General features: G+C 44.6%; 1 protein-coding gene across 3 annotated transcripts; it reads left to right on the forward strand.

The window, feature by feature from the left end:
- Positions 1-963: 963 nt before the first annotated feature.
- Positions 964-14,092, forward strand: LOC119656023 (general odorant-binding protein 99a-like). 3 transcript variants are annotated; one of them, XM_038062284.1, is made up of 2 exons: positions 964-1,046; positions 1,105-1,514. In XM_038062284.1, the coding sequence occupies exons 1-2, from the start codon at positions 1,008-1,010 to the stop codon at positions 1,459-1,461; spliced, it is 396 nt and encodes a 131-aa protein (XP_037918212.1). In that variant the 5' UTR covers positions 964-1,007; the 3' UTR covers positions 1,462-1,514. The 3 variants fall into 3 exon arrangements, with proteins under 3 accessions (XP_037918212.1, XP_037918211.1, XP_037918210.1); XM_038062283.1 differs by lacking the exon at positions 1,105-1,514 and adding an exon at positions 13,683-14,092 and having other exon boundaries at positions 999-1,046; XM_038062282.1 differs by lacking the exons at positions 964-1,046; positions 1,105-1,514 and adding exons at positions 13,464-13,624; positions 13,683-14,092.
- Positions 14,093-15,577: the final 1,485 nt, after the last annotated feature.

Raw genomic sequence — 15,577 nt, forward strand, 5'->3', positions numbered from 1 at the left:
CTAGATAAAAAACTTCTTTGGAACAAACATGTAGAGGTCAAGATGAAACGAGCTATCACAGCCTATGGGTTATGCAGACGGACCTTTGCCCCGTCATGTGGACTCAGGCCTCATGTGGTAATGTGGATATACGTTGCCATCATGAGTCCGATGTTCGTATATGCATCCGTAGTGTGGTGGGTTAAGGTGAGATAAAAAGGTTTTCACCGTAAACTAGCCGCACTGCAAAGAACTGGGTTCTGGAGCCGGAGTTTACCTCTCGAATAAAAACGAGAAGTGGGCTTTTCTTTTGGGACAATATACAACGGTTTTTCAAGCCGAAGTTTATGCGATCCTAAGGCCGGCAAACTGTGTGATTGACGAGCGGTTGAAGGGCAGGTGCATCGCAATCTGCAGTGACAGCCAAGCTGTTTTAAGGGCGTGGAGCAGTCCTTTGATCACCTCGAAAATCGCTCAGGAATGCAGAAACCATTTGAACTCTATGTCTAGATTCAATACGGTGGAACTACTCTGGGTACCTAGTCACTGTGGCGTAGAGGGAAATGAAGTCTCGTCCGCTTTAGCGAAAGAGGGGTCAATCTCCCCTATGCCGGGACCGGAGCCAGCAATTGGAGTATCAGTAGCATTGGCTAAGTCTGCCTTCAAAAACTGGGAACAAGCTTCCCATAATGACAGGTGCCAGAGCCTAAATGCTGCTCGACATACCAAACTTTTCCTGCCAGAACCGAACATGGGTACCGCAAAGTTTATCCTGTCGAAAAGCAGGAAGCCTTGCAGGTGCAATTCACTAGCATATGCTCAGAATAGGAATTACCGAAGATGATACGTGTCCCTTCTGTAATGAGGAAGCGGAATCCACGGAGCATTTCAGCAGTCTTCACACAGCAACGATTTGTTCGGTTTTCAGAGAGTGGCATAAAAGTATATGAAGTTGAACACTCTCCGTAGTACTGCAAATCAGTGCAAAGTGATCCAATCATTTTCTAAAAGTCTATAAATCTTCCAACATGAAGATCTTAATTTCACTGTTTGCAATCTTTGTTCTAGTAAGTATGACCTTTATAGCCTTCCTTCCTTTTATTTTTCACCACAAGATCCTTTCAGGTTACTGCGGACTGGAAGCCCAGGAACAGAGAACAGTTAATCAAGGATCGTGACGAATGCTTTAAATCTGAAAATTTATCGGAACATTGTATTGACGAAATCAAGAGACGTACTTTTCCCCACGAGCCAAAATGCTATTTTAGATGCGTTTTGATGAAAAACAGCGTATGGGATGATACCAGTGGCTACAATGTGGAGAAAGCGTACAAAGAACTCACTCATAACGGATTTGAGTTATCAAAGCAAGACTTGAACAAATGCAATAGCGAAGAAATGAAGAACAATGATTCTTGTGTGTGGGCCGGTAATGTCGTAAAGTGCACTTGGGATTATCTACCTAAAAAGAAGCAAGATTAGATGTCAGAAACTGTGTTTATATCTTAGCGAATTAAAAGTGTCAGCTCATTTTTGTTATCGTGTATGTTTCTTCACTACAGTTTAATAATAATCATTAGTGCAACAATTCAATTTGAATATAGGGTTTGAAGGATGTTGGAGAATCTCTCGAGATCGCCGCGGTACACGAAGAAGCGATGTAGTTTGCATTGGATTTCTTCGGAATTATTATCCTTATTTGACCCAGGTAACTCATTCCCAGTTGAGTTGGCTGGTGTACGATATCTAGTTACGAAACAAATCCCTCTATCACCAGCGAATTGCTGTTGTGGCTTAATCACTAAATTACTAGGAATTTAATTCTGAACTTGCTCCATGGGTGATAAATTGTGTTTGACTTAATTTCATTCTGTCCTTCTGTCTTTTCAACGCCTCTTCTAGGTATAAAAAATCCTCAGGCCCTTGCTATTCCCCACCTTAGGGTAGTTCTTCCCTCGCTTCCCTCGGTAATTAATAAACTTGAGACTAACTTTCAATCTCTTTTCTCAGAACTTACCTTCCCTACTTCACTCTACTCCATTTGTCCCAAAAACGAGGAGAGATATGTCAAAGAAAGGTTACATACCGCGGGTCCTCATTTCAACAGTTCGCGAATTTTAGCGTTGTCATGGGGAGAAATTGCTTCCAGGATGGGCTTTAAATCAAGAATTTGTCGGGCTGGAGGAGACGACAGTGCTCTGTCGACTCTGTGAAAACTTGACATAGTGGGTTGCCTGTAGTAAATCACTACTATATAAAGAGTGTCCAATCGTGAATATGCAAACTAAGGATTTATACTTCCCAAGTGGTGAAAAGTCATAGACTTCGAGCCCACCCTAGACTTTGAACAATCAAGTTGCAGTCGATGTTGAAGACCTTGTCGGGCTCTGGTTACCCAGAGTGAAATCTGCGGAAGATATGATCTCTGTCACAGTGGAGAGCCTGCGCTTCGTGTCAAAAACTCAGTTAGCTAAAAAGAAAAGTGCAGCAATTCTCATAGAATAGAAACTCGAGACCCCATTACGTCCGCCCTGCAAACAGACGGGAACTTCAGCCACTAATGAACTAAATCTTGTCTGTCAGAAACTTCTCTTCTGTATTAACCAATTATTATTTTTATTCTATTAAGGGAAAGTCGCACCGCGTCCTTAAAGAACTATTGTGCCCCTTTTACTGGGTATAGTATACCTACTGATCAGGCTTATAACCGTCACGAAATTTAGTATCTTCTCTACTTCCAGGTCTTTCAGCTTTGCATCTGGTTTAAGTATTCTCCCATATGCCTTGACCTACTTTGCACAACCGCCGGACACTATCCTAGGACGTGTATAGGGGTTTCGTCATACTCCTCACAAAACCTGCAGGCAGTGTCCGTAAATATCCATAGCTTCCCTAGGTGACAGTTCAACCGACAATGACCAGTGAGAATTCCCACTATGATTCGGAGGTTCTTTTTGGTTAGGTTTATGCAATCCTTTGTGCGTGTACTACATCGTCCGCTGCCTCGTTGCCTTCCAACCCTGCATGGCCTGGAACCCAAAGTATCCAGACCTTTTTGGACTGGCCGAGGGTATTCAGTCTCTCACGACATTCCCACACCAGTTTAGAGTTCACCTGGTTGGACCTAAGTGCTTTGATCGCTGCTTGGATATCGGTGAGAATAGCTATGTTCTGTCCCCTGTAGTTCTTTTGCAGATTAAAGGAGGCACATTTGTCTATGGCGTATATTTTCGCCTGGAATATGTGTGCCTGAGCATTGGGTCAAAGTATATTTTCCTTGGACCAATAACACCGGCACCCGCTCCCTCTGCTGTGAGGGATCCGTCAGTGTACCAAGTAATCAGTTGCTGGTTTAAGCCATATGTCCCAGCCACGCTCTCCCAGTTTGCCTTGTTACTCCAACGTGTTTCAAACTTCTTATCGAACTGAAACCTCGTTGTCATGTTATCCTTGGTATCAGTAATTCGGGATACCGCCTAGAAAGAATATCAATCTTCACTGATACTCCCAGCCATCCTGAATATTTCCCTCCTTGTTTGCATCTGTACGTGCAGATGGAAAGGAGTTAATCCCAGAAGGGCCTCCAGGGATGCCATTGCGCATGTCCTCATTGCCCCACTGATACACACGCAAGCCAGCCTTTGGAGCTTATGTAATTCCCTGGCTTGTGTGCTGAGTTCGGTTCTTTCTGTCCAGATTACCGCTCCATAGGTAATCATTGGCCTTACTATCCTACCTTACAGTATATATCCAAAGTAGTATCTTTGGGCTGCAACTCCATTTTTAAGGTTTTGTTTGTAAAACAAAACCTTATTAAAATCGGTTTACTGTCTGTCCGTCACACGCATTTTTCTCGGAGACGGTTATAGCGATTGACACCAAATTTGGTAGACAGGTGGGAACTATGAACGCTCACGCATATAGTGAGTTACATCCTCTTACGACGAATCTAAGGGGGGTCCCCATACATGCAAAAGGTGGGTGTAAATTTTTTTTTCATCAAATATAGTGATGTGGGGTATCAACTTAAAGGTCTCGGTTAGTACTTTTTGAAGCCGGTATTAGTTTTGACTTTTGCTGAAAAGGTAGGGAGTGCGGGGGGTTGAAAATGGTCATTTCTTTAACGAACCCATTCTCAGGAACTACCCAACCGAAAAATCTGGAAAAAATCAGGGGGCTGCCACTATATGGTCCCTAGGCTCCGAAATGCCCTCCATATCGATACCTGTTCAAATAAAGTTAATAATAGTATATTAAAATAATTTTTAGTAATTGACAGGAAAACCACCCTTAAGTTCACCCTAGAATCACAAAATTTTGCAGCAATGTAGGCTACAGTATAGACCATAATCTCGCCAAATTTGGTAAAAATCGCACTATTACTAACAAAGTTATACTAGGTCTAATCTGCGCTCCTCTGCAAATTCAAGACTATGAATGTCAATATCACTTGAAAGTGGCTATTTTCACGTAATATATGCATATTTTACGTGCTACATGCTAATGGGACAAATGCACACTCAAATCTCTTTATAAAAGAAATACACAAAACCTTTCATACCTGAAGCGTCTAGCTTCCGGTTTCCCGACTTGTTTTCCTGCTATGGATCTACAAGTCATCAGAGCCGACATGTGTCTTCCAGAGTAATTTTTGGTCCAGCATAATTTCCAAATACTTGACCTCTGTTTCTCATTTCACCTCCATATCATGTAATGTTATGGCTCTCAGGTGATCAAGCTTACGCCTCCTAGTGAATGATACTACGGTGGTTTTGGCTGGGTTGATCTGCAGTCCCACCCTTAGTTCCGTTTGGATTCCATCACATAGGATATCTTCATATTTGCCCCTAAAGATTAAAACATTAGATTAGTGTTCATGACAATAGAATTTGTACCTGCCGGTACTTCTATTTGTCTACTTTCTAGCATTTTGCCCATCCAGAAGGCCAGGGTGTTTCCCTCTCAGGGCATTTTGTATCTCTGTGTCTTTTGTTTCTATGGCATCCCGTAGTACCTCTGTCAGCTGATACAGAGCAGTTTTAGTTGACCGTCCTCCCGGGTAAGCGTGTTGACAGTGATGTAGGGGATCAAGCTTTAGAACGTTAGTTCTAATATAGTTGTCTTTGACCTTCTCCACCGTTTTGAGTGCGAACAATGTTAGGCAAATTGGTCTGAAAGATTTAGGGTGAAAAGGATCCTTTTAACCCGCTTTCGGAATAAAGATCACTTTTGCCCGTCTCCATGCCCTTGGTATATCTCCCAGTGCTATGCTCCCCCTTACCACCCTGAGAAGAGACTCTAAAATAATTCCTAGGCCTCTCTGGATTAGTGCTGGGAAAATGCCATTTACTCCGAGAGACTTCAGTGGTTTAAATTTCCCACTACCCACCTTAGCCCAGCTTCTGAGCATACCTCTTTTGCTATTTTCCAGTTCTCTTTTCTCCTCCTTTTATACGTTGTTGGGGTGTCAAGCAGAATGTTGTCGCCTGCCACAGTGGAGAAGTACTCCGGGAAATGAGTTCTGAGAAGCAGGTATACCCTGTCTTCCTCATTCTCGGTAAATGTCGCATCTTCCTTCTTCAAACAGATAGACGATATTCCCCCGTCTTTGGCTACAGCCTTGTAAAGCCTGGTTGCTTCTGTAATCTGTTCGATCTCTTCACAGAATTCCCTGAAGCTGTTCCGTTTTGCTTTCCTTATCGCGTGGCTATACGCAGTCTGTGCATTTTTGTACCTCTGCCAGTCCCCGGTTTGTTTCCACCATAGCACATCCCTTGATGGCTTAACTGTCTTAGCCGAAAAACTGGCTCATATGCATTAGTGAAGACTGTGTTGAGGTTTTCCACCACTGTTTCTAGTTCCAGTTCGCTCCTGATGTTACCGCCCCCTTGAAGGTAGGCAATGTTGTTTCTCAAGTGCGTTGCGTAGGATTCCCAATCCGCTCTCCTGGGATTCCTTATTATTCTTTTAATTTCGGAGTTACCCTCAATGTCGAATCTGATTATCAGATTATCAGGTGTGCTTCATCACCCTCCAATTCCTGACCATTCCGTTTATTACAGTATTTCCTAGAGTTATATCTAGTATCTCCTGTCTAGTGCTGGTCAGAAATGTTGGAGTGTTCTCTATGTTATATATTTCTAACTTATTGCTAAGAATAAATTCAAGAAGGTACTCACCTCTACGATTGGTGTCGTTGCTTCCCCAGACTTCGTGATGGGCATTGGCATCGCAGCCGAGGAGAAGTGGTAACGCCCTCTTCTCACAATACTTCTTCAGTTTTGCGACTTGTTCGTCTCCTGGGAAGTATCCTAATGCAACGACTGCCTCTCGAGTGCTCCTCCCGGCTTCCAAAGAGGCTTGGATAGCCGCAAGGTCGCCGGTTAAGGACTCTGAAAGACATATGTATTTTAAATTACGTTTGGGAATTATGCAAGCTCTTGGTTTTTCACAAGAGGAGCCCCAAATTACCTGCATGCTTCCTCCTTGCAGACCGCGAATCTGTCCCCGGTACACACAAGGTTCCTGTGCCAGCACTATTCCAGCGTTCTCCTTTAAACTTGCCCTGGCAATTACCGCAAATACAGCTTTCGCGTGGTGAAGGTTTATCTGGGCTATCTTAGTGCTGACCATTGGCTCCGTTATTGTTTGGAGCTCTTCTCCACTGTCGGAGTATCGCCCTCCTCCTTCGACATGACGCTTTCCTGCGTATGGTTGTCCACCCTGAGCCCTAGGAGTGTTTACCAAGAAAAGAGGGAAGGGTGTTTAGTGATTATGGACGCAACTGGTCTAATGCAGATATGGGAAAATGTACCCATGCGCGGCACTGGGAACCTCAGAAGACTCCTAGTGTTCGGCAGCGGATGGTGTTGTGAAATATGAGAAGCTCATTAGAAATTGAGATGCATTGCTACACAACTAAATGTGGTAATATCCAGAGAAATCGGATGGAAGGAAACAAAACTCTTGACGGAAAATTAGGTTCAACAGTTTTTCACTGCTTATAAGACTATACTTATATCTATCGGTGTCCGGATAGCTGAGTGGTTAGAGCACAGCGCTGTCGTACGGAAGGTCGCGGTTCGAATCTCACTGATGGGAGTGCGATTTGTATCGTGATTTGACGTCGGACACCAGTCGACTCAGCTGTTAATGAGTACCTGAGTCAAGTCAGGGTAATAATCTCGGGCGAGCGCAATGCTGACCACATTCCCTCCTACATTGTACTGCAGTGTACCGTTAAGGTCTTCAATGAAGCGCTCGAACACATTTCGAGGCCCTGATCCAATATGGATTGTTGCGCCAACGATTATTATTATACGTAAAAACAAAGGGTAAAGGTCAAAGGGTAGTATAGGTCCCGGCGCGAAACGTGGATTGGTACCCACGATGGAGCATAAAACCTGGGAAATGCCTGCTGAACCAACACCAACAGCTCTACTACCAAACCCTATCTCCACCTCCACGTGGTGACCGCTGGGAGCTCTTTCTTGACGAAAAGCTGCAGACGGAGAAGGATGAAGGCGAGTCTCCCGCGCCTAAAAACGGGACAAATTGTACCAACTGGTCCTCCAGGTTGGGGGTTGGGTAGGGCTGACAACCCTACACGGAAAACAACTTGTTACGAAGCCACAACAGGAGCCTCGGATAGGACGGATTTTAAAACAACGGACCCGGCAACGAAAAAGGAACAACGATTTGCGCATTTTCTCATGGAACGTGCGCTCCCTGTACAGAGATGAAGCTGATAAGCAGCTAGCCGATACCCTGTCCCAATATAGGGCTGATGTAACAGCGTTGCAAGAGATGCGATGGACAGGGACCGGTTTCCTGGAGAAGAGCCACTACACCATATATTATAGCGGTCATCCAGTAAACCATGTGCTCGGAGTAGGTTTCTTAGTCAGCCAAAAAATGAAACCTGCTGTTATCGGCTTTGAAAGCATAAGCGAACGGCTATGCACTCTGCGCTTGCGAGGCAAGTTTAGAAATATAAGCCTCATAAACGTTCACGCCCCTACAGAGGAGACTGCAGAGTCGGAGAAAGATACCTTCTACGAGGCAGTAGAAAGAACCCTCGAAGCCTGTCCCAGATATGATATCAAAATCATACTTGGGGATTTTAACAGCCAAGTAGGGAAGGAGCCCATATTCAGGCGATACGTTGGCTCCCATAACTTACACGAAAAAACAAATGATAACGGACTGCGGACTATTCAATTAGCAGGGTCACACGAAATGGTTGTTGGAAGTACCTGGTTTGCGCGGAAAGCGGTCCACAAACATACGTGGGCCTCTCCAGACGGGACCACTTTCAACCAAATTGGCCACGTGTTGATCGAACGCCGCCACCTCTCAGCCTTGATGAATGTCAGAACATATAGGGGGGCCAATATAGACTCGGATCACTATCTCGTTGGCATGGTGCTCCGAGCTCGAATAACAATACCACCTAGAATCCCCTCTGACAATCAGGTGAGAGTGAACACTGAAGCCATCCACAACACAACCCTCCGCGACACCTATAAGAGGGAAATGGATGCCGCAATAACCGCAGTCAACAGAGGACCTGGAGATGAAGCATCAACTAATGATCTTCACAACCACCTGAAGAACGTTATCATGGATACGGCCACAAATATACTTGGCCCCAGCTGTAAAAGGAGTCGGAACGGCTGGTTTGACGATGAATGTAAGCTAGCAACGGAACGGAAGAATGCCGCATACCGAGTAATGTTGCATTCTCAAAGAACGCGGGCACGCGCAGAGACTTATCACGAACTCCGTCGAGCGGAGAAGCGACTTCACAGACGGAAAAAGGAAGCCTGGGAGAACCAACAAGTCTGTGAACTAGAAAAGTACAGGGAGCAACCGCACCAGGCGCGGAAGTTTTACCAACAAGTCAGCAGGATGAAGCCTTATACACCTCGATGCTCATCCTGCCGAGGCACAGAGGGAAATCTGATTTGCGATAGAATGGGCATATTGGAGCGATGGGTTGAGTACTTTGATGAGCTACTGAACAACCAGAACATCGGCGAGTTGGAGGTCCCGCCAACTGAAGACGACGGACAAATACTGCCACCACCAAGTTTAGGAGAAACAGTCCGTGCAATTCATTGGCTAAAAAATCATAAGTCGCCAGGAGCCGATGGAATTACAGCCGAATTGGTTAAATATGGAGGCGACCAGTTACACCAAGTGGTTCATCAACTTGTGCTCAAGGTATGGGACAGCGAATCAATGCCTGACGATTGGCAACGAGGCATAATCTGTCTCATACATAAAAAGGGAGATATCATACAGTGCAGCAATTATAGAGGTATCACGTTGCTGAGTACCATCTATAAGATATTCTCCACTATCTTGCTAGGCCGGATAGCCCCATACGCCCAGAACATCATTGGCCCATACCAAAGAAGCTTCACTCCAGGCAAATCAGCAACAGATCAGATTTTCTCTCTGCGGCAGGCGATGGAAAAACTGTTGGAATATGGACAACAGTTGCACCATCTGTTCATCGACTTTAAAGCCGCCTATGATAGCATAGCCAGGGTTAAACTGTACACGGCCATGAGAGAATTCGGTATCCCAACGAAATTAATAAGACTGACTAGGCTGACCCTGACCAATGTGCGAGGCCAGATAAAAGCAGCAGGATCACTCTCAATACCATTCGACATCAACAACGGTCTACGACAAGGGGATGCGCTATCATGCGTCCTCTTTAACCTGGCCCCAGAGAAAGTGATCCGTGATGCTGAGGTGAATGCAAGAGGTACGATCCTCTTCAAGTCCACCCAACTACTGGCCTATGCTGACGATATCGACATCATGGGAAGAACCACCCGAGACGTGCAAACTGCCTTCATCCAGATCGAGCAGGAGGCGCGAGATCTTGGGCTGCACATCAATGAAGGCAAGACAAAATATATGGTGGCAATGTCAGCACCGAAGACCAATCAACCAACAACATCAAACCGCACTGGTCAAACACAAACACGAACAAGAATAAGGATAGGAGAATACAACTTTGAGACAGTTGATAATTTCTCCTATCTAGGGTCGAAAATCACAACCGATAACAACTACGATGATGAAATCCGCGCACGGTTGTTGTCAGCCAACAGAGCCTATTCCAGCTTACAAAGACTGTTCCACTCGAAACGTCTCACCATAGGGTCAAAGCTCTTACTGTACAAGACTATGATCTTGCCAGTCCTCATGTATTCCTCGGAAACTTGGGTTCTTAGCAAGAAAAATTGCGAACTCTTGGCCGCGTTCGAGAGAAGAATCCTCCGAAGAATTTTTGGCCTACATGAGGATGGACGATTCCGTAGCCTACACAATGACGAAATCTATGAGCGATACCATGACCGTCCGGTTGTGGATAAAATCCGGCTCAATAGGTTACGGTGGGCGGGTCACTTAATCCGTATGCATGAAGATGATCCCACCCGGAAAGTCTATAAGGGCAATATCTATGGTAGGAAAAGAAGACGAGGCAGACCCTGCCTAAGATGGAGCGATGGCGTGGGCCAGGACGCCAGACAGCTTTTAGGGATATCGGATTGGTGGACCTCGGCGCAAAACCGGGATGTCTGGAGTTCCTTATTAAGGCAGGCCTAGACCGGATACCGGTTGTTGCGCCGTTGATGATGATGATGAAAAACATAAATATCATCCATTTTAACAGGGTACAAACCAACGAATTTCCATTTCTATTGACAGAAAGGTTGGTAAAGTTTCTGAATTGCCCTGCCCTGGCCCAGTAGATATGGGTTCCGTTTAACACAATTTATAGGGCTGAATCAGTGAAGGAGTTAGGTTCTTCTATAAAGGAAGATACACCAAATAGGGAGCCTAGGTCTGCATATTAAATTTGTTAGAAGCAACAATGCTGAGATAGTTCTACATGCAGGACTTAACTGCTGCCGTTTTATAATACCAGATTAATGATCGAAGGCCAAACATCATAGTTGCCTTAGTATACCCACCTTGCCCTGTATCCTCCGCCATAGCAAAAATTAGGGCTTCCGGTAACATCTGATGAATCAAGCGGACCTGACTTTTTAACAAGTTGTGATACGAATGCTCAACATAGTTGTTGGGGAAGTAGCAAGTATAGCCACGTTCTTGATGCAAGACAACGAAGATCAAAGGTAATTGTCGTCAATTTCAATGTGTGGGCCATTGAGTTGGGAGGAAGAGTAACTATCGCGGAGAAACTTTTACGCTGTTTGACATATTACTGAACAACGAAAGTAATATGAACTGTCCGAAAGAAGAGTCGGGTTTAGTTGTAGATCTGACTTTTTGCAACCTTGCATTCTGCATAATATGTCCTGGCTTTCTAGGAGCAATGCATCGAAAATAATCGCCCAGCAGTCATATTTGAACTTTGGCTGGCGACCCGCAAGTCCAAAACCAGAGCCGTGACTAGACCATCCTAATAAAACAAGCTTATTCAAAAGAAAACCAAAGCGAGCCTGTCATCCATGCTCTCGATGTCCACATTCTTTAGTAGAAGATCCAACTACAGATTGTCAAGCCAGACAAGTGACTTAGAGTATAAGAACCCTGCAAAAACTTCAAGTTGATTATTCAGTCGAGCAAGAAAATAATCCGTGAGAGGGTGCCTACATATATTTTTCAGACGACTTAGAAGTTAACCTCTGCAGATCACGTGCTCTCCCTTACTAAAAATTACCCAACGGTTAGTCCCCCCAGGGGGAGAGGGACATCCATGACCGCGGAGACATGTCAATTTCCGCAGTCGTCAGAGTCGAGCTGCTAGAAATCTGCTATAGTATAGGTTAAAAAAAAAGCTCCGTGCTTAGCCGACATACCGAATAAGGCTTTTAAAATTGTCGTGTAGTTTACGTTGAACATGTCCTCTGGGTTGTCAGAGAATTCGCTGCTTATGCGAACCTGCTGAAGTGGTCGCCACAGATTGTGGCGAAACAGTTACAGCAGGCAGAGCTGTGCTCCTGCTCGGCGTGCCGCCTAGACGTCGAACCGCTCCATGACTAGCGGTTTCGACACCGTGCTGTCCATTACGAGAGCCCGAGCCAGTCACCAAGTCAGACGACTCCCGCCGGTTATCCGTATCGGAACTCAAATTTCTTCTTCTTCTTCTTCTCATTTTTGGTGGTGTATTTTATCCCTAGCTCCCAGGTTTTGGGATAGCTTCCTTAATGAGTAATCTGGGAAACTGCAAAGTTCCTGCACTTTCCTCGCCTACCCTCTGAGACGCTGCGGTGGCGTACAGCCATTCAGACTGAAGCTATCCATCTCTCCTTCTTTCACAACCGGGGTTGGGACCGGCTTCGGCGGAGTTATTATTATTGTTATTATTATTTTTGTTGGTCCCTGCTCGGGGCCCGCGACTTAATCCATGCTGAAATTGGAGTCCATTTGTACAAGGCAGTCATAAAGCCCATCTGAACATATAAGATCCAGTTGTGGGGTTCTGCGAGAATATCTAATATAAAGCTATTTCAACGTGTGCAATCCAGAATTCTGCATACAATTACAAGGGCACCTTGGTTTGTGAAAAATAACCAGCTTGACGGAGATCTTCATATATCCAGAGTCTTGCGTGAGATTGCAACATTCTTATTTTTCTTTAAGTTTTGTTCCATCCACAAGCGGGATCTGCTCGCCGTGATCGGTTACGCTATTTTATCAATTGATCTGGATGTAATCGTGTGGCTGTCAAATCACTATTCAGGGTATCAAATTACCGCTGTTTCGGCCGACCTTTTCGTCGTTTACTATCGACTTTGATGCCCAATCTTGGCAAATACGTGTGCAAAATACGTACCGTCACTGTTTCATAGGCTCCTGGATATAGTTCCCTCTGCATATCTTAGAATAACAGAGGTGTTTCCTCTAGTTTAGGGGTGGCTCAAACCGCGGCTGCTCCGTCTTGCAGTTGCAGGAAAGAGGCGTATTGGATTCCTATAAAGAGACGTGTTGGATTTAAATAAACTGACGCATTGGATCATCGCATCAGCAACTCACACAGCGACCATTTGTCGGTTTTTCTATTCTGGTCGTCCACCAGCTGAATTGTCTAGTCAACCTTCACTTTCTGTTTTTACTATCTTTTGTTTATAGAATTTTCTTAACCATAACTAAGCAATCTATTGTTATTTTTCCCAGACTTTATTGAAAAAGGATTGCATTATTAAATTCCATCACAAACAATTCTAGTTATCTCTCCTATCACCAAGGCAAGTTGCATATTATTGTTGTATTGTTTTTATTCAGGGAGAGGTCGTGATCCTCGTTAATAAGCAAGAGTGTAGCCCACAATTGAATCATCCCAACACCCAATTATCTCCTATATTTTAGGTGTAATCGGAATGTCTTCACTTTTGTTTTGATAATAATGAAAGTTGCCTTAGACTTCCAAGAAAAACATTTAGTGCACATTCGCGACCCTCCTTATCAAGATCCAAACTGTTTTCCATGTTTTTTTCATAAGGAGTGCATGCTGATTAGAGTGGTATAAAAGTATATAAAGTTAAAGAATCTCATCATTACTGCAAACCAGTTCGAAGTGATTCAATCATTCTCTAAAAAGATATAAACGTTCATCATGAAGATCTTAATTTCACTGTTTGCAATCTTTGTTCTAGTAAGTATGACCATTATAGCCTTCCTTCCTTTCATTTTTCACTACAAGGTCCTTTCAGGTTACTGCGGACTGGGAGCCCAGAAATAGAGAACAATTCATCAAGGATCGGGACGAATGCTTTAAATCTGAAAATTTATCGGAACATTGTATTGACGAAATCAAGAGACGTATTTTTCCCCACGAGCCAAAATGCTATTTTAGATGCGTTTTGATGAAAAACAGCGTATGGGATGATACCAGTGGCTACGATGTGGAGAAAGCGCACAAAGAACTCACTCATAATGGATTAGAGATAGCAAAGGAAGACTTGAACAAATGCAATAGCGAAGAAATGAAGAACAAAGATCCTTGTGTGTGGGCCAATAATATCATAAAGTGCATTTGGGATTATCTACCTAAAAAGAAGCAAGAGTAGATATCAGAAGATGTTTCTTATCTTGGCGAATTAAAAATATCTGTGCATTTCTATCATGGTGTATGTATTTTCTTTACAGTTTAATAATAATCAAGAGCGAAACAATTCCATTTGAACCAAGACTTTTAAGGATGCTGGAGCATCTCTCGAGACCGTCGCGATACACAAGGAGGCGATGTAGTCAGTGTTGGACTCCTTCGGAATGATTACACTCGCAGTTGAGTTGGCCATCGTCCGATATCTAGTCGCGAAAAAAATCCCTCTGTCACCAGAGACATTTGAATTGCGACCTACCGTTGCAATAGTTTAGTGCTTCAATCATTAACAGATGGAATCTTCTAGCGAAACCTTGGAGCTGCTGGTTTAAACGCACTTTCCCTCCAGCGAGGAGGACGGTGAGTCAGAACCTTGTGCGAGACTATCAAATCGGTAATTACCGAGGATAGGATCGGCTGGGCTATAAACAACTTCTCCGCATACAAGTCTCCAGGCCCAGATGGAAAGGGTTGTGCCGTGGCTTGTTGAGATTTACCGGAGCTGCATCTCTTTAGGATACTTACCGCAGTACTGGAGGCGCGCACGAGTGGTTTTCATACTGAAAGCGAGCAGGCGCGGTCATGAGTCTGCTAAGGACTTTCGACCAATCAGCCTGACCTCTGGTTAATAGTAATGGACAAAATTTCACGTATATTGGACAGCAGCGGCGCGACGGTAGTGGCGTATGCCGACGACTTGGTGATATTAGTATCAGGGATGTTTCTGTCCATTATGAGCGACATCATGGAAGGAGCGTTGCGAAAGGCGTGCCTGTAGGCCGCAAGATGTGGACTCAGCATAAACCCAACCAAAACGCAACTGATGCTATTCACCTGAATTCCATCTACCACGCTGAATGAACAAAGATTGTTTTTTTCCTCTAATGTAAAGTATCTGGGTGTAATCCTGGATTCTAAGCTAAATTGGAGATTGAACATAGAGCTGAGGGTTAAGAAGGCCTGTATAGCCTTCTATGCCTGTAAGAGAACTTTTACAAAGAAATGGGGTCTCCGCCCGAGGATGGTTCTCTGGATGTACACCGCTGTAGTGCGTCCGATCCTAACGGATGGTTATATTGTATGGTGGCAGGCTTTGAAGAAAAAATACAGTAGAACGAAGCTTAATAGGATTCAAAGAACCGCGTGTGTGGGTGCTACTGGGGCTCTGCAGTCCTGCCCGGCAGATGCTCTCAATGTACTCCTGCATCTTCTCCCCCTAGACCTCCACATCAAATATGTTGCAGCGTGCAGTGCCGTCAGACTACGTGAGTCTGGATGCTGGGCAGCGAAGTCCTACGGCCACAGCAACATCCTAGATGAAATACTTCGGGAATCCCCCACGGACTATGTCACACGCAAGCTGAAGTTCACGAGAAACTTTGCTGTAGACCTTCCAACCAGGGCAAAGTGGAAGACCAGCGGCGTGTTGCAAGACTATGATACAGTATTCTTTACGGACGGATGAAAGATGTAGCCTATGGAGTCGGCGCGGGAGTTTTCTCG

This window comes from Hermetia illucens, chromosome 4, assembly GCF_905115235.1.
Source record: "Hermetia illucens chromosome 4, iHerIll2.2.curated.20191125, whole genome shotgun sequence".
Lineage (NCBI taxonomy): Eukaryota > Metazoa > Arthropoda > Insecta > Diptera > Stratiomyidae > Hermetia > Hermetia illucens.